Below are 19,875 nucleotides of genomic sequence, written 5' to 3'. Positions count from 1 at the left end.
GATCAACCCTGTACTGTGTGTGAGTCTGACTCGTGTAATATATACTCCATGACGCCCTCTTATTTTGATTCTGTTTCAAAATTAGTGGTTAATAAATTTAATTAGATATTTTGATTAACCGGTCGAATTAAATATTTTAGTTAATGGTTTTTCGTAAAATTGTTTTAATAACATATTAGAGGACCTCTAATTCAACAATCTTAAAATAATTTTTTGAAAATTAATTTTTTTTATTTCAAACATTCATTTCAATCCGCTAACTATCAATAACTAACTTAACGCATTGAAATGATCCTAACTAATATCTCAAACATCTAACTTTATCTCAATAATAAACCTCTGACTTCCCACCTGTCTTTTATACAGTGATTCAGATATTACGCAGTCAGCTGGTCGATAATTGTAGTTTTCAAGTAAGTAAATGTATAAAACATTAATTAAATTTATTTTATTAAATATGAAATAAAAATTAATTAATTAGATAATCATTTCACACATATCAATTTACTTTATTTCACAAATAAGTAAAGTCAAACATTATAAGTAATCTTAAATTACCGGGAGTTCGATTATTGCAAACAAATTTATTTCAGGTGAGTTTATATGAAAACGAATATAAGACCAGATAATTATTTTCTAAGAAATTAGTCACTTTTAACTCAGTGTTATAAAAAGCGGCAATCGGACTTAATCGGTGAAGTTACAGAGCAAAGATTAATCGAGGATTAATTGAATTGATCAGAGATTAATCGGATTGATCGGTGATTAATCGGAGATTTAATCAGTTCAGCGAACTACAGAACGGTGATTAATCCGTAATTAATCGTGATTAATCATCGATTTTTAGAACAGAGTTTTAAGACGTCGAAGCAATAACTGACCATCAAGTCAGAAATTCAAATTTCGAGTTACGCCATCAAACCATAGCTTTTCACTTTTTTGTTTCGGTGACCTGATCGGCCCCACAACTTGAACTACAAAGTTTGAAACGAAAGGCTTCCAGAGTTTGGTGCATCAGATGCACTGCATGGTGCCATGATTCCGGCCAAACGGGCCGAACCGTTCGAACCGGCACGCCCCGAACCGTGTTTTTAACTGCCCGAAACCGTATAAACACGGGCCGGTTCGAAAACCGCATGAACCGAAACTGAGTACGGGCCGAACACGGGTTTAGAATCGAGAAACCGAACCGTAACCGGCCCGAAACCGCTTTAACCCGCTTGAACCGCACAGGCTGGAACCGTTTAACCGCGGTTTGAACCGCGAACCGCAAAACCGCGGTTTAACCGTGGAATTCTACACCGTAATCTGTATCAAATTTATATTTAAATAAATTAGCCTGATTTAAATTTTAAATATTAAGTTTATATTTACATAAATTAAATTTTATTTAAAAATGTCATTTTATAATTAAATTATTAAACACTCTACTAACTTATATTTTAAAATCTTATAAATCATCACCACTTAATAATTTTATAAGTTATATTAAACTGATTTTGATATAATAATTTTATGTTATATTATATACTATAAAATAAGAAATTTTTCACTTTTGTTATATTAAAACTGATTTAGATATAATAATTATATATTATATTATATACTATTAAATATGATATTTTTAATTTTGTGATAAAAAAATATTTAGCAGGGCGGAACCGGACCGCGGAACCGCTGGAACCGCTTGAACCGCGGAACCGCGGAACCGGCCCGTGTTTCGCTACTTCCAATTCTATGAAAGAATGAAGCAGGGTGTATTTTTTTATTATTTCGTTTGACAGTCTGTCCAATCTTGGCACGGTGAACCGTGATTGAACCGTGGAACCGCGGTTCGCGGTTCACGGTTTCTTTCCGTTTTATTCGTCTTTATATTTTAAAACGAAATAAAAAAGTTTATATTTTAATATATTTGATATTATATTTTTTATTTTTTAATTTTAAACTAAATGTCAACTATCATAAAATTAATTTCAAATTTTTAATTAAATTAATATTAAGATTCTCTCTTTTCCATTATATTATATTAGAAAAATATAGAAGTTTATATTTTAAACAAAATAAAAAGTTTATATTTTAATAAAAAGTGTCTATTTTAATACACTCGATATTTATATTTTATTTTTTGTTTTATATGAAAACATAAAAGTTTACATTTTAAAATGAAATTGAAATTTTAAAAAAAGTAAAATTTAATTTAATTTATAAAAGTTTGCTCAACTGCTCAGTGAACTTCAGGAACCGTCGAATTCGAACCGCGAACCGCTGAACCGGCCCGAACCGTATAACCCGTCTAACCCGTATAACCCGTGTAAACCGTGTTATACGGTTATGGTTTTGGTTTTCTCCAGCCCGGCCCGGCCCGGACCGGACCGCCAATCTTGGCGTGCCGGTTACGGTTTCACCGGCGAAGGTCCGGAAACCGCCTGAACCGGCCCGAACCGCCCCGGCCCGCCCGTTTGGCCGGCTCCCATGATGCGTAGATTTAAAAAATTGAAATTAATTATTTCTGATTTCCATTTTAGCCTTATTGGGCTGTAGACCCAATAAATTTGGTTCTTCTTGTCCCTGTTGTGTGGCTGTGGGCTTATCTTCTTTTTCGAATTTTTGGGCTAGAGACCCAGAAAATACACTTGTCCCTGTTTTCCATGGGCTTGAAACTTTCACGAACCATGGAACACAGAATATTAATAGTACAAAATGATCACATATATTAATATATAAAATAAAAAGGAAAATAGATTTTTTTGCCACTTAACTTATAGTGTTTTTAGAAACTTGCCACCCAACTATATTTTGTTTCCTTTTACTCACTAATGTTAGGTTTAGATCTTTTTTTAGCCACCAGCTTAGTTTCGGATTTCTTTACTAGCATTATTTGTCACTAAACTTATTGCTTCTTTAGAAATTAACCACTCAACTTTTTTTTTTTACTCACTAATGTTAGGTTCATTTTTTTTTTTGTCACTGAAGTTAGGTTTGGATTTGATTATTAGCATTACATTAATTCGGTCTAGTATTATTAAAATACAGTGGTAGTCTGTAATAATACTTTGATGATTTAGTATATGTCTGTATCTTTATATATAGTACTTTTTATGTCTCCAACGTCGTTTACCTTGGGCGATAAGAATTTTACACGCATTTGATGACTTTTAAAAGACTACTTTCATAAATAATTTTACTTTTTTCTTCCGAATAAAAATTCAGCGTTTGAATTTTTACACACATAAAAAATCACAGAAATAAGTTATGAAACTATATGTTATAGGAGTATTAAAATACTAACTAAGCAGTAGAAAAAATTGTAAACTAATGAGAAAGACGGAGGGAGTAATAATAATAAAATGATGCATTATAGAGGGCAATCATCGAAAATTAAGTTAACCTCTCTATTTATTTATCTTGAAAATTGTAATAAGATAAAGTTATTAAAATTTATGAAGATAAATTTGAGAAAGATTTTAGACTGAGCTAGTCGATTGAAACTTTAATAGCGAAAGATGATGCATCATATCACTCAATTACACTTTATCTTATCAGGGAGGGTGAATTGTTTGAAGTCATTGATTTCATATTCATGATTTATTGAATTTTTAGAATTATAATTACGATTTTTCCTGGTTTTAATTTTTCATCGGCTCATTATATATTATTATTGTTATACATAAAGATATAAACATACGACACATCATCAAAATATTACAAACTATCACTATGTTTAAATGATGCTACAAAGATTATCATAATGCTAATAATCAAATCCAAACCTAAGTTGGTGGCTAAAAAAAAATCCAAACCTAACATAAGTGAGTAAAAGGAAAAAAAAATTAGTTGGGTGGTAAGTTTCTAAAAACACTATAAGTTGAGTGGCAAAAAAATCTATTTTCCCAAAATAAAATCAGAAAAATTGCGACGACCTGATTTATTTATAACTTCTCAAATTTAAGAATAGTTATACATATAAGGCCTATTTGTTTGGCAAAAGGAGCTTCTGCTTGTGATTTCTGCTTTTCTTCGACTCGTTTGTGTAAAAATGCTTTTCTTTGACTCGTTTGTGTAAAAATGTAAAAACACTTTTAAGAAGTTTCTCTCTCACAACTTTTACTTCTTTTCCAAACACTTTATTAATTTTTTACCTCTCACTTCTGCTCCACTTCTCTAGTTTAACAAAAAAATCACTTATTTTAAATTTGCCCAAACGGCCCCATAAACTTTAAAACTGAACTTGATACCTGTAATGCAATTTTAATCGAAAGACAAAAATGGCCACAAATTTGATTGAAAAATAAAAATACAGCAACTTTGGAACCATTAAACACTATTTTATTCTCCGTTAAATTTTTGAATAACACAGTGACACGGGGCGAAAACAAGAAACACTGCGATAGGTAAATTGTTAGGGAAAATATAAGAAGACAACTGAAATCTCGTGCTCTGCCGGTTGGTACGAGCAAAATCTAGCACAGGTAACAAGTGGTGATGAATCCTAGGCTATTGTACACATTGTTTTTCCCCAGTTTTTGAACACAGTACCCCTTTTTTCTTCTTTCGTGGGCTTGATGCCTTACTGTCTTGGTTTTGTCCAAGGCATCAATTTGTCTCTCCACAATTCACACTGCATATCCGCGCTCCACCAATCCCTCGATTGTTTATATCGGCCCATGGAACTCGACACACATTCTAATATTTTTATAAAATATAATTTGATAAATTATTTTGAATTTTTTTTAAATAAATATTTACTATCTAAATTTTTATATAAAAAATTTTCAAAAAAAATTATAAAACTATGCTTTATATGTGCCTTATAATGCGTGTCGAGTAATGTAAAAGAATATGTTTTACTGTTTATGAGGAATGAATAGGATGAAGATTTCTGGGACCGACTTAATTTAAATAAATATTATCGTATATTTTATTTTTATAACTTATTTTATATCATTATACAATTTTTAGTGATATATATAATTTTTATTAAAAATACGCGTTTTTCTCTTTTTGTCATAGCTGGGATCACTTATTCTTCATTTTAAAAAAAATGAACAATAAATAGTTTCAGCAGTATATACATCTTTTATTTGAGTTTGTTCTAAGCGTTCAAATAGGTACAAGTGATCAGTGAATCTTTTTTGACGAAACATGAATCAAACAAAAAAGAGCATCTTTTCAAATGCTATATACATGCCGTTTGTATTAACATCAACGTCATTAATCAAATAAATTTATTTTCATATCACTCATATTACGTGGAGCATATTTGTCTAGATTTATTTAATAAAAATAAAGACTTATTTTAAATAAATTAAGTTAAATTTATATAATATTTAAAAAAATAAAATATCCAAAAAGTGTTTATAATAAAAGAGCTACCTGAGCAGGTTTCCATGTCCAGTGCTATGGTCTTCTTCTTTAACTGAACCCGATTTTCTCGCAACTTCATCAGGACTGGTGCAGTAGTCACGTAAGCCTCGTGAGCGGAATTGCTGACCTATTCTATAATTATATTATTTAAAATTAATAGAATTTATATATTTTACTTTTTTGACGCGAAAGATTTGTTTCCTTCAAATAATGCATCCCTAGTGGAAGTCAATCAGCGATCGTTTGTCCCAAATTGTTTAATTTATTCATCAAACATGAATTTTACTTTATATTATTGAAAGATTTGATATGGTCAATCAAATCGTTACATCCCTGGCTACTTGGCTAGCGTTATTGTGTCAAACCATGTCGCCTTGCTTTCCGATGTTGCTATGGAGATGAAATTGAGCTCTTCTTTACATTTGAGAACCTCCGAGGCGGATCTAAAATTTAAATTTTGAGGTTATCAAGCATTTCCGATGGCATTGGATAAAAGTGGTTGGCTAAATTGGACATGCAAGATATTATGTAAAATTTGTCGAAACTGTAAGACATTTTGCTTCGATGGTAATGACTATATTTTATAAATAGTAAGTTATTACTCTTTCGAGTTGTTATAAATAAAATGTATATTATCATATGATAATAAATGATACGAAATTTTGCTAAAAATATTGCTACAGGCCTGTAGTGATTGGCCAAATATAGCCAACATCAATTGGTTGGTTGTATTTTCAGACAAGGGTTATGTGTGGTTGGAGTGGAGCAAATTTCACACATCATCTACAATTTTTATTTATGGTATGATTTAATGAATTTTAGCGAATGATTTTGATGGGTTGGAGATGCTCTAGGGACTTCTCATGGTTTTGGAGATACTCTAAGCTATTCATCAGAGGTTGACTATAATTTTTAAAAAAAACGGGTGTAGTTGAATGTGTTTTTTTATACATTGGCTATATTTCTTATTCTTGGCATTAGGGCTGAGCAGAACCGAACCGAAACCGAAAAACCGGACCGGACCGAATTATCGGTCCTAATTTTCTGAAAGTTCGGTTCGTTCGGGTATTTCGGTCCGAACCGAAATAAAATACGGTCCGGTCCGGTCCCCATCGAAAAATTTCGGTCCTGGACCGAATGGACCGAACTTTTACATATATTATAAATAATATTTTTATATTATATATTAAATAACATATTATAATTATACTATCTAATAACTGTTTTGTTATGCAGTTGATCTAAATTGAATAACAAAATAATGAGAGTTATAGGCCTTCATTAATTAATCTTATATAGTCTGGAATCTTATGCAGTGTTCAGATTATTAACTGTTTGAAGAATCACCTTTTGGTTTAGACCAAATTGTTGAATGCACCTAGTATCATAACTTAAAAAATATGTGAACGACAGTGAATTAGATTTCTGTTCTACGGACAGAAGTACTAAATAGCATTTGAATCCTGAAAGAAGGCTTTGTTACTTTTGGTTTCTTTGTTTTTTGTTTGTAAGCAATAGTTGGTCACTGGCTTATTACCAGCAGACTTGAGACTACTGTTGTGATTTTTAAAATTTGCAAGCTTATGGCTATTTTGGAGTTGTATTTTGAATGTTAGCTATCTAAATTATCCGTGGTGGATTGGTGGTATTATCTTTTTTCTCGTTTATCATGCTTGCTGATTTTCTTTGTAAATACAGATTAATTTGATTTTCTTAAAAAATTCGGTTCTGGCGGATCGGACCGGACCGACCGAATTATTTCGGTTCGGTTCCGGTTCGGTCCATATGTAAACTCCGGTCCGGTCCGGTCCTGAAAATTTTCAAAATTCGGTCTTCGGTCCGTTCGGTTCGGTCCGGTTCTGGACCGAACCGACCGAACCGACCGAATGCTCAGCCCTACTTGGCATGTCAACTAAAGTTTTAGCTAAGAGCTCTTCATGGTTAGAAATAAGTTATAAACATTTTTCTTTCTTTGAATTACAAATTTCCCACTTATTTTCTACCAATAAATTCCGAGCCCATATCTCTATCATCATCATTCATCAGTCCGTTCCTCGTAGGCACTAGGTACGAATACGAAAGAAGACATAATGAAAAAATGATGAATCTACTCCCGTGCAGAGTGGAGAATATGATGTTATGTCTTAACGGGGTCAGGTGAGGCCTTAAAAAATCCTATACATCATTGTCTTCCAGCTAGGGTTTATCATTATCACAATGCATAGTGCTACTCTGCTACCCAATATTTGTGTTTCCTCTGTTTTGTCACACAATTTGCTGCTTCTACGGTCCCAAAAGTGTCCATTCATGAATTTTCTTAGTAATACATGCTACTGTAACTTGTAAAAACTCGAAATATCTACTCTGGTTTCTTCGAAATTGCTCCCAATTGCTGGTTTTCATAACTGGTTGGTTAGTAACTGAAACTAACTTCTTATTTTAAGTCAGCATGTTTCCGACTTCTTTATGATTTTAAGCCATTTTCGTTTTATTACACAAACTAATTTCTAAGTTTAAGTCAGTTTCTGACTTATTTATAACTTCAAGTGAGTCTAGGTTTATTACGCAAACAGATATTTTTCGCCTTAAAATCAGAAACAGTTTTAAGCTTTGAAACTTGAGCAACCCTTGAGAAAGTCACAAACTCAATAGAAAGACATTCCAGTGAGAATCAAGTTCTAAGATCTAACATTGAAACATTTGGTCTTGGTTCACCTAAACACCAACCCTGTTAGAACTTAATCATACTTGCGCTTGTATGATGCGTAAATCGGACCTACACGTATCATTTTTCGGAATTTTTTATTCGAGTTGATGAGACTCATGTTGCATCCAACCAATCACAAGCCACATTAATCTGGTACATTCACTGTCAAAATAGAAACCATGACACATTAGCTTCATCAATAATCTGAGGGCTCCTCCCAAAATAATTGATTCATTCAAAATACTGTACAGGTTCAGTATCTTCCCTTTCACTTTCATATCTAGTGAGTGGTAAAAAGCCAATGAATCCCAACAAACTCTAAAATAAAGAATGATGCTTTTGCTTTTTCCTTGAAGTGGTCTAAAGTGTGTGTAGTGACCCCTCCATTCACCACTCACTTCTCATTTCTCTGCATGTAACTTCACAAATGACCAAACTAGGAGCCCAGTCCGTTTGTCTGAGTTTAACATTGTGACTTATGACTGGACATGACTTAATAATTTTGATTTATTAATGATTTATGGATTATTAAAATACTATTAAAAAACATGATTTATGAGTAACTTATGACTTATGAGTAACTTTTATAAAAAAAAGTTTTTAAAAATTAAGTTACCGAAAAAGTATCTCAAAGTAACTTATGGCTTTAAGTCAGTTTCCGGCTTATTTCTGACTAGTTTTAGGCTTATTACACAAATAAACATTTTTCAACTTAAAGCCGGAAACAGTTTTAAACCTTGAAGCAGTCTCTATGTGTGTTTGTGTGTGTTGTGTAATAATTCATTATAACAAATTGTATTATGTTTTGGTACAAATGGGGACTTGTGCAAAATTATAAGGACAAGAGATGGGGAATTTCTGAATTATGTTGGTAGTTCTACTGTTTTCTTGGCCCTGCATCTGCTTATATAATGTGCATCAGAATGCTTCTTTTGCTTTTCATTCATAAAGTTAAAGATGATAAATCCCAGCATATACAGGAAAAGAAGAGGAAATAAAAATGCAAAGTAAAGGCAAAGTGAATATCATGCATGAAAAGCATCTAAGACCTTCTTTTTCATTGCTTCTTTATATTCACTTATCTTAAAACATTCAAACTCATCATCTGTAGTGGAGTTTTTCTAGTTCACCACTTCTTTTTTTCTTTGTTGAAATAATTATATGACCTCATTTCATCCACACCATTCTCTTGGCTACTGATTTTTCTGATATGAAGCTTCTTATTATTTCTTTAATTTGCTGTCTTTTTCTTGCTGTGCCATGTTCTTCATCTTCTTCTTTGCATGGCCTCTCTCTTAGAAGACAGGCCTCGATTCTTGTATCGCTTAAACAGTCATTCCAAGTCTCTGAACCTTTTTTGAATTCTTGGAATGTTGGGAATTATAGTTCACTATGTTCTTGGACTGGTGTAAGTTGTGACACTAGAAAGAAGTTTGTACTTATTCTTGATATCTCTAATTTGAATCTCTCTGGATTTCTGTCATCCGCGATCACTGAACTCAGGACTCTTGTTAATATTTCAGTTGCTGGAAATGGTTTTACAGGCAGTTTCCCACAAGATTTTCATAAGCTGTCAAGGCTTCGATACCTTAATATTTCAAGTAATCAGTTCAATGGAAGTTTGAACTTGGATTTTTCAAGATTGTTGGAACTTGAAGTGTTGGATGCTTACGACAATGGCTTTTCAGGCTCACTTCCTACAAGTGTTACTCATCTCACAAAACTGAAGCATTTGAACTTTGGAGGGAATTTCTTTTCGGGCACTATACCACCTAGCTATGGAGGCCTAATGCAGCTTAACCACTTGTCATTAGCAGGTAATGATTTGCGTGGTCTGATTCCTGGTGAGCTTGGTAACCTTACTAATCTGGAGAAGCTTTATTTGGGCTATTTTAATCAATTTGATGGTGGGATACCAAAAGAGTTTGGTAAGCTGATCAACTTGGTTCATCTGGACCTTGCTAATTGTGACTTGGAAAGTCCAATTCCAACTGAATTAGGCAATTTGAGGAAGCTGGACACATTGTACTTGCAGAAAAACCAGTTATCTGGCTCAATTCCATCTCAATTGGGTAATCTCACTAGCTTGAGATTTCTTGATCTTTCACTCAATGGTCTCACAGGAGAAATTCCAGATGAGTTTTCGGCTTTTCAAGAACTTGTGGTTTTTAATCTTTTCATCAACAAACTTCATGGGGATATACCTCACTTCATCGAGGAGTTGCCTAAATTGGAAGTCCTGAATTTGTGGCGGAATAATTTCACAGGATCAATTCCTTCGAATCTTGGAAAGAATGGCCAGCTCACTGAACTTGATCTCTCTACCAACAAGCTGACTGGTTTTCTTCCAAGGTCTCTATGCTTTGGGGGGAAACTGAAGATCTTGATACTTCTCAACAATTTTCTTTTTGGGCCTTTACCAGATAATCTGGGGAATTGCGAGACGCTATCAAGAGTTAGGTTGGGGCAGAACTTTTTTAGTGGATCAATACCAAGAGGGTTTCTCTACTTGCCTCAACTGTCACTCATGCAACTCCAAAATAATTACCTGTCAGGGCGGTTCGAGGAGGAGGACAGCATTGTGTCATCTGAACTTGATGAGATGGATATCTCAAACAATCACATGTCAGGTTCTCTCCCTACCTCTCTTGGGAAATTTTCAGGCCTAAAGATTCTTCTGTTAAGTGGCAACAATTTCACAGGTGAAATTCCTAATAGTATAGGCCAGCTAAAAAGCATCTTAAAGCTTGATTTCAGTAGAAATAACTTATCTGGCAATATCCCACCTGAAATAGGAAACTGTACTTCACTTGCTTATTTAGACTTGAGCCAAAACCAACTTACTGGCCCTATCCCAGTTCAGATGTCCCAAATTCACATACTCAATTACCTCAATATCTCATGGAACCACTTGAGCCAAGGTCTACCCAAGGAAGTTGGATATATGAAGAGCCTCACATCAGCAGATTTTTCCCATAATAATTTCAATGGCTCAATTCCTGAAACAGGACAGTATTCATTCTTCAACGTCACTTCCTTCATTGGAAATCCTGACCTTTGTGGATCTAACTTGAGCCCATGCAACTCTTCTTCAACCTCGCCATTACAAGCCAAAGACCAAGATGCTAAAAAATCAAAGGTACTAGGAAAATATAAGCTAATGCTTGCATTAGGCCTCTTACTGTGCTCCCTCATATTTGTCATTTTAGCAATTGTCAAGACACGAAAGTCAAAGACAAGTTCACGTGCTTGGAAGCTCACAGCATTTCAAAAGCTAGAATTTGGGAGTGAGAACATCTTAGAATGCTTGAAAGATAACAATATTATAGGGAGTGGTGGAGCAGGGGTTGTTTATAGCGGAAGAATGCCAAACGGAGAGCAAGTAGCAATCAAGAAGTTGGGAATAAGCAAAGGTTCCTCTTCTCATGATAATGGTCTTTCTGCAGAAATCAAAACATTGGGCAGTATTCGACATAGATATATTGTTCGATTGCTTGCATTTTGTTCAAATAAAGAGATGAATTTGCTTGTTTATGAGTACATGCCAAACGGAAGTTTAGGGGAAGTTCTTCATGGAAAGCAAGGTGGATGCCTTAAGTGGGATACAAGGTTGAAAATAGCCGTAGAAGCTGCCAAGGGCTTGTGCTATTTGCACCACGATTGTTCCCCTCTGATACTCCACCGCGACGTGAAGTCTAACAACATTTTACTTGCTTCTGATTTTGAGGCTCATGTAGCTGATTTTGGACTAGCCAAGTTCCTTCAAGACAATGGAACATCAGAATGCATGTCCGCAATTGCTGGCTCGTATGGCTACATTGCTCCAGGTACACTCTTCGTTAAACAACTTTCATTCTCAAAATTAGTAGACTTAAACAATTTATTTAGTATTTAATCTTTGTTAGTACTATAATATCATATATAATGCCCTCCTATAAACTTTCAAAAGAGACAGTCATGTATAGTAGTCCAAGAGGCTAAATGCAGCACTTTGTTAAAAGAAATTTTCACTTTAACTTTTGTTCTTGCTTATTGGGGATCCATAATCAATGCTACCTTACATACCCTTAACTCTTGTTGACTCATTCCTATAACTAAAAGATTTTAGTATATCTCTTTCCTTAAATCCAAGGTTTTGCCTCCCTAAGAATGTTTATTGGGATCTAAGATTTACTTTCCCCCACAACCTATAAAGTAGAACTACATAATACAGACATAAAGAATAATTCACTTTTATCTTTATTAACTTTTAGTACATGCTTTCCCCTAATTCCTTTAAAGACAAAAGAATTTCACCCTTTAAGTGAATTCTTGAAGACATTATTACCAGTATAATCTTTGTTCTACTAAGCCTAATCCAGTGTCTTTATCATGTGACAGAGTATGCATATACATTGAAAGTCGATGCGAAGAGTGATGTTTACAGCTTTGGTGTAGTCCTCCTAGAGCTTGTAACAGGCCGAAGGCCAGTTGGAGGATTTGGAGAAGATGGCTTAGATATCGTTCAATGGACTAAAATTCAAACAAACTGGAGCAAAGAAGGGGTGGTGAAAATCCTCGATGAGCGCCTGAAAAATGTCCCCATAGACGAAGCAATGCAGATGTTTTTCGTGGCAATGCTATGTGTTCAAGAGCACAGCGTGGAACGTCCTACCATGAGAGAAGTTGTTCAGATGCTCTCGCAAGCTAAACAACCAAACACATTTCAAATTCTGTAACTCATGTTCCGTTTGTAATAGTTTATAAACTAATGCACCAAAAAATGAAGTGGTTAATTAGTGATTTAGGTTGCTGCATAAGCAAAAGTACTTAAAGGGTCATATTGCAGTTTCAAGATTACCAGCTAAGAGTAAATATAGCATTATTTGTATTATTTGTTTTCTTGCTCTTTCTCAGCTTCTTTGTTCCCTGGTCCTGTAATATGGTGGAATGTAGTGAGCCTGATGATATTGAAGCTCTTTTGTTTTTTAACTTTTCTGCTTTTGTTCAGGTACATAACAATATTCTGTTGATTTAAGAGGGATGTGCAGCACATCTATATAGACTCAATTATTGTGTCATCATTTCTGCAGTCTCAACATATGTTGTGCTGGCTCCCAATCAAACCATATGTTGAACTAGTATGTTTTTATTTATTTTCAGGATTTTAGTGCTTTTCATGAATTTCTTTTACCTGGTAATGCATTCTGAAAGTTTGTAGTCAGGTACTTCTTGTCAACAGTCAGAACTTATTACCCGCGTCTTGCTCGTGCCAAGTTTTTTTTTTCCCTCTCTGAATAGATGTTGCAGACCTTTCAGCCCTTGCTCATAGTCATATTTCAAATGTGTTCTTTTTTTCATAATTTCAAATGTGTTTTAGTATTGATGAATTTAAACCTAAAAATATGATTTTGTAGTCTGCAGATAGGTGCAAATCTAACCGAAAATAAATAATATGATTTCGACAAATTTTTGAAAGATCAGTAACAATTAGAGTTTAGGTTGCTTCCTACTGATCTTAATCCTTCCACACTAGTTGATATATTACAATTCTGTATCCTACCGATGGTTGGCTTTGCTTCCCACTGAAAACAGTATGTTCTGTATCTCAATGGTCCGAACTCTAACCATTGATTAACGGATAAAGCTGATATGTTCTACAGCAGAGTTGTAGCAAAAACATAAATTTCATTAATACTGTAAACTTTAAGTTTTTCATCTATCGCAAGGGGTCCGAAAGTGATTCATTGTGGAATCGAAAGATCAATTTTTATATAGTTCTATAAAATTATTATCCGGTTGAGCTGGCTGATGGGATTCCTAACAGCTGCTGGATCAGGAAGTAGGAAATTGCCTAGCTTGTTGTTTGAGACCAGGCTTGTTTATGATTTGTAAAATCTAAATAAGGCTGCTGTCATCGAGCCCTTCAAGTTAGTTGCGTAGGACATGGGTTTATTCGATTGGATTTTAACGGATTTATAATAATCTCTGGATGTAAATCTGTAATTTTACGTTTGGAGTCTAGCAAATTGGAGGCTGTTGTAGAGTTTATGCAGAGTTCTTAGAATTTAAACGCAATCTCTTAGAATCTCGTGGATTATTATGAGATTCTCAGATATAAAATACACTGATCAATTTCATAATATCCAAAAATATTTATAAGAATATCATCAGATTTTAATGGATTTCTGGATATAAAATACACTGAACAATTTCATAAATCCAAAAATATCTATAAGACTATCATCAGATTTTAATGGATATTAAATTATCATAATTGAATATCTCCGAGATTTTAAACATAATTTAAAATCATAATTGAATACCAACGGATCACATGGGATGATTTAAAATCGTGATTTAATATCTCAAGACTCTTATACATATTTTGAAATCCAAATTGAATACAACTAGATTTCAAGAATGAAAAATCCCCTGTACATCGCAATTGCATACGGGGAGCTATTCATATTAGGATCTGTTAAATCATTAATACAATCCTGTGTTCTCATCTGATATTCAGTTGTATTTCAAGTTGAATGACAGAAGATAATAATGGTTTAGTAATAAACACAGAACATTGGATCTCCATTAATTATAATTTATAAGTACAACTTACAAGCAAAAATCATATACTGATCTCCAACTCTGCAATTCATACAAAACCCTTTTACGAACAAGCAGTAGTAAAAGATTGCACTGTGAAATTATAAGACTGATCCCAGGCATAGGTAAATGTTGTCGGGTGGCCTGGACAGATGCTATTGAGATAAGAGCAAACGTCTCCGTCGCGAGTGATGACATTTGAATCAAGAGGCTCCACCGTCTGAAATCCACTGCATGCAAGCCTAACAGGAATTTGACAACAAGAACATGGCGCTTGTGCTGTCACCTGCCATTGTGGCTTACCTTGTACTTTTTGCCCGGTTAATTTTTGGGTAATAATTGGACTTGCTGTATATGGATCGTCACATGAACCTGCATCTGTAATAACAAAAAAATATCAAGTAAGTTATATGGAAACATGCTGGAACAGAGTGAGCCCCGGTCTTAGGGATGGATCTAGTAAGAGACACGAGTTTATAAAAAAAAAAACGAGGTATGTTGAACAAAGGGTAATAAATTGTACATAAACTTACTGGTTGAGCTTATGAAAAATGTGACAAAGACAAGTACTGAGATAAGCTTGGTGATCATGATGCCTTCCATTGTTGAGATGTTTATGACCTTTGTGTTCTATTTTGTGTTCTATGTTGTAAGTTGCATTAACGGGTATATGTAGAGGAAAGTTTTAGCAAACATATGGAAGATAATCTAAATATTTAATGATTTGAAAGACTTTATAAATTTGCAGATTCTGTAAATCTTCACAAATTCGATAGGATTAAAATCCTGATTCGTGAATTCGATCAGAATTAGAGATAATATTTCAAAATCTTGCATTATAATTATGATATTAAATCATCTTTTAGAAATGAGCGATATTGGATCTAAATTCTAAATTTGAGATATGATGGTATTCAATTGAGATTTTTTTTTTGAAAACGACATCTATACATATAATCGAAATTGAACAATTTAAAATATTTATTACCATATTTAATAAGATTTCAATCATTTATTACTATATTAAAATAATATATTTAATTAATAACAATCTAAAATATTAATAACATATTATTTTTAATATATAATCAACCGATACAACCAATACAAGCACAACTTACATATGCATAAAATTTTTACACAATGTCTAAAAGCATAAAACCAATATCATCTAAAAGCAATTTTCCGAACAGCAGCTTTTAGCTGAAAAACTGCTGTTAGAGAAAGCAGGTTCTCCCATGCTTTTGAAAAAAGCTGCTTTTCAGCTTTTGCAGAATGCTATTATAGATTTCATTATAAAATCTCACCAAAATCATTATTTTTTTTATATTACAACTCAAAATAAGTAAATATCAAAAAAATTACCAAACAGTTATCTGATTTCTACAACAGCACTTATTTTACCAGCACTTTTTCTGACAGCATAACTATTTTTAACAGCACTCCCAAACAGACCCTTAATCGATCTGATGAGAAATTGTAACAACTTGCACAAAAATAAGTTACTAATCCATTTTCAATTCTCAGTTGTGATTCATTTTAAAATCATTTAAGTAACAAGCAAAATCAAAAGAAATAGGTGCGAAGGTACAAGGTTAATGTCAAAGCATGGATAATTTTGTTTATAGAACATGAAAAAATGACATATCAGTATATCACAGATGACATTCGAGTCCATGGGCTCTATGATTTAAAATTTCAATACAAAATCTATTAAATTCATTCACTTATCATCAATTACTGTTAAATATCATGATTTAAAACTTAAAAGGACTATAGAATAAGAAATTCGAGATGTGTCTTGACATGAAAATAAATGTGATTTATAATTAATAATTGTGATTACATAATCAGTTAATAAATAAAGAGAACTCAGTCTTCTTTGACGCTATATATTCCACCTCAGGAACAAGCCACACCAAAAGAAATTGTGGTGAAATTATAAGATCGACTTCGGGCATAATAAAATATATATTTATCCCCTGGACGGACGGGGTGGACAAGGGAGCATACATCTTCGCTGTCACGAGTGATGATATTCGGATCAAGAGGCTCCACTGTTGTAAATCCATGACATGCAAGTTCAACATCAGTTTGCGCACAAAAACATCCGGATTCTATAGACACCTCCCATTGCAATTCATTTTGTATTTTTTTGCCGGTTAATTTTTGCTTAATAATCGGATCTGCTGTATCCGGATCGCACGGTTCAGGATCTGTAACAAAAAAATACAGTCTGATTAGAGTAATTAAATTTATCACGTATATAATAGATGCATGTTTAATAGAGAAAAAACACCCATCATTTTTTGAAATTAAGAATGAACACTATATGAACTTACAACTAGTACTTGAGCTCAAGAAAAAAGTGAGAAAAACAAGTATGGAAATGAACTTGCTAATACCCTTCATCGTTGAGATTTTGTATATATGTTTATATGTTACATCTTCTGTATATATAGAGGAAAGATGCTAGTAAAAGAAAGATGTATGATCAATAAGATTTGGGTTCTTGATAGTACACAGATAATATGTAATCTTTGATATTAAATTCGTATATAATAAATGGTAAAATTTTGATTTTGAGATAACGTGTAGATATGAATAATTAAAATCATAGATGTCTCTTTTATTTGCTTTTATATGTTAACGCTGTGGATCCAAAAAAATTTCTCTAGACTCAATTGGGTCCATACCAGATTTTTTTAATCATAAAAGGTCAATCTCTTTATATATACTTCCTCCGTCCATCAGGATGCTTACGTGCACTGTTTGCACATATCTTGAAACTCTTATAAAGTATAGCTCTATAACATATTTTTAATCTTTTTAATAAAAGTTTAAACTTCAAACTTTTTTTGAGGATTTTTTTTTTAAAAAAAAATATACAATGTAAGTTATACTTGGTGGGACCCACAATTTCACTGAAATAATAGCGAAACTTATGACACATCAAATGTGTCGTAAGTTATTCGTCGTGAATGACCCTGTTTCTTACAGTGCTTCCTTAAAATGTATTTTTGTATTTTTACGATCATGTAAAGTAGGTTATCAGCAAAATTTAATCAATTTGATCATAAAAAATCATAGAAGACAAAAGAATTAGAATAAAAGGAGTACATGATATTTTTTATGAAAATTTTTATTCTTATTTGTCGTTATAAGGAAACTTGAATAAATCAGTTAACAGAATTTAATTAATGTATAACTAAAAAAAATTAAATTAGTTCTACATTATTTAAAAAAAGTTAAATAATATTTATAATCTTTACGTACGTCCCATTTCTTTTATCTTATTTTTTTACGGTCAAATTAACAAAACATGCCGTTTGTTAATGGAATTTATCTATCCACACATCAATAATTATTACACGCTCATTATAAATTCACCAAACAAGTTCTAAATTCGATATTGCAGTTGAAGAATTCTGAGTTCCACGGAAAATACCACGAGTCGTACGTAGAGTACAGCCACACAACTAATAAAACTAAACATAAAAAAAAAAAAAAAGAACACAACAAGAACACTAAAATCGACTTTGAATCTTCGAACCATGCATGTATAATATGAAATCGAGGATCATGATTTGTGCGCCCGTTTGAGATTTGAATCAAGCTCTGAAGTCAGCAGATCAGATGCATGGTCAGGCATTCAACGATGACGCTCCCGGTTCTATTAAGAGAAATGGCCAAGAAAGCTGTTATGACGATGAAGCCTTTGAAAGAGTTGAATAACATGATTCCTAGCCCAGCATCTCAGCCACGTTGCATATTCATTTTCTTACAGAATTAAACTATGTGAAAGCTTCCTGCATTACCTCATCTTCTTACGGCTAGAAAGAATGTGAGAAAAACTAGTATCGAAATAAATTTAATAATACCGTTCATCGTTGAGATTTTATATGTTTACATGTTATATCAAATCTGATATAGGGGTAGGATCAAATAAAAAAATTTTAAGTGACAAATTTACAATATTTTTTTGATTTTTTTATTCATCCAACGTGTTAATCCTTAGTTACAAAATGTATCAATGTTGAAAATTATTAAAAACCATCAGAATTTTTAAAAATAAAATGTCAATAAATCGTGCATTCAACATATTTGTAACTGAGGTTCAACATCAGAAAGTAGAATACCAATTATCTTTATGTTGAACATATTTATAGAGATATTTAGATTATACATCTGGATTTGGTTAGGGTCTAAAAACATAAATATTGATTATATAATATGTTTAAGTTAATTTTTACATTGAAAAAATAAGATGAACATTCACTTAATACATGAGGGTAGGCCTGTCAATGGATCGGGTTTGGATCGGATCGACCTAAATCCATATCTATATCTATTTAATTATTTAATGGATTCGGATCAGGATCGGATTTTTTTTAAGCCGATCCATATCCATATCCATTCAGATCACGGATCTCGGATCGAATATCCAATCCATTTACTTACTGCTTATATATTTTTTTTATAAAACTTTAACATTACTTAAAATACAAATAAAACCAGTAAATAACAATATTAAAATTTAAATTACAAAGTCAAACATTACATCTCAAGTCTCAAAAAAAATTACAAACTAAACTGTTCATAAATTAAATTTAAAAGGATCTGTAAGTTTTCAAACCGATGACACTCCAGGACGGTGACACTCCAAGACCCAGGTCACCAAACATACTAGATAACTAGCGGAGACTGGGCCTGTGAATTTGTAGTTGGTTTTATATTCAAATAATCAGTTTGCAATGTATGTTGTAATTTGTAAATACTTATCGGGAATAAAATATTTATTATATAATATATAATATATAATATATAATATATAATATATATTAAATATTAAATATATATTAACCGGACCGGGTTATAAACGGATCGGATCACACTAAGTCCATATCCGGTCCATTTAGTATCGGATTTTTTAATCGGATCGAATTTCGGATCGGATTTTTTTACCAAATCCATATCCGCTAAAATGACCTCGGATCGGATCGGGTCGGATTTTCGCTTCATTGACAAGCCTACACGAGGGATAGATTTCTTTACAAATAATTTGAAATGAAATGATTAAAGAACTGAAAATTTTAAGTCCTTCTGATCACTTCAAATTTATAATCAAATTCCATTTCATTGATCACCTCGTGACAAATGAACTCTTGTGTCGCGATCACCTTCCACCACATACAAAAAACAAACTTTGGTGTAGCGTG

The 19,875-nt window shown here is 32.9% G+C and overlaps 1 protein-coding gene across 1 annotated transcript; it reads left to right on the top strand.

Moving 5' to 3' along the window:
* The first annotated feature begins 9,012 nt into the window (after positions 1 to 9,012).
* On the top strand, positions 9,013 to 13,042 carry LOC108205283 (leucine-rich repeat receptor-like serine/threonine-protein kinase BAM3). The gene is made up of 2 exons (XM_017375178.2): positions 9,013 to 11,898; positions 12,452 to 13,042. Exons 1-2 carry the CDS (start codon positions 9,282 to 9,284, stop codon positions 12,787 to 12,789), a joined length of 2,955 nt encoding a protein of 984 aa, XP_017230667.1. The 5' UTR covers positions 9,013 to 9,281; the 3' UTR covers positions 12,790 to 13,042.
* Positions 13,043 to 19,875: the final 6,833 nt, after the last annotated feature.

Source organism: Daucus carota, chromosome 1 (genome assembly GCF_001625215.2).
Source record: "Daucus carota subsp. sativus chromosome 1, DH1 v3.0, whole genome shotgun sequence".
Taxonomy (NCBI): Eukaryota; Viridiplantae; Streptophyta; class Magnoliopsida; order Apiales; family Apiaceae; genus Daucus; species Daucus carota.
The sequence above is the reverse complement of the archived record's forward strand: the minus strand, read 5'-3'. Positions and strand labels throughout refer to the sequence as shown.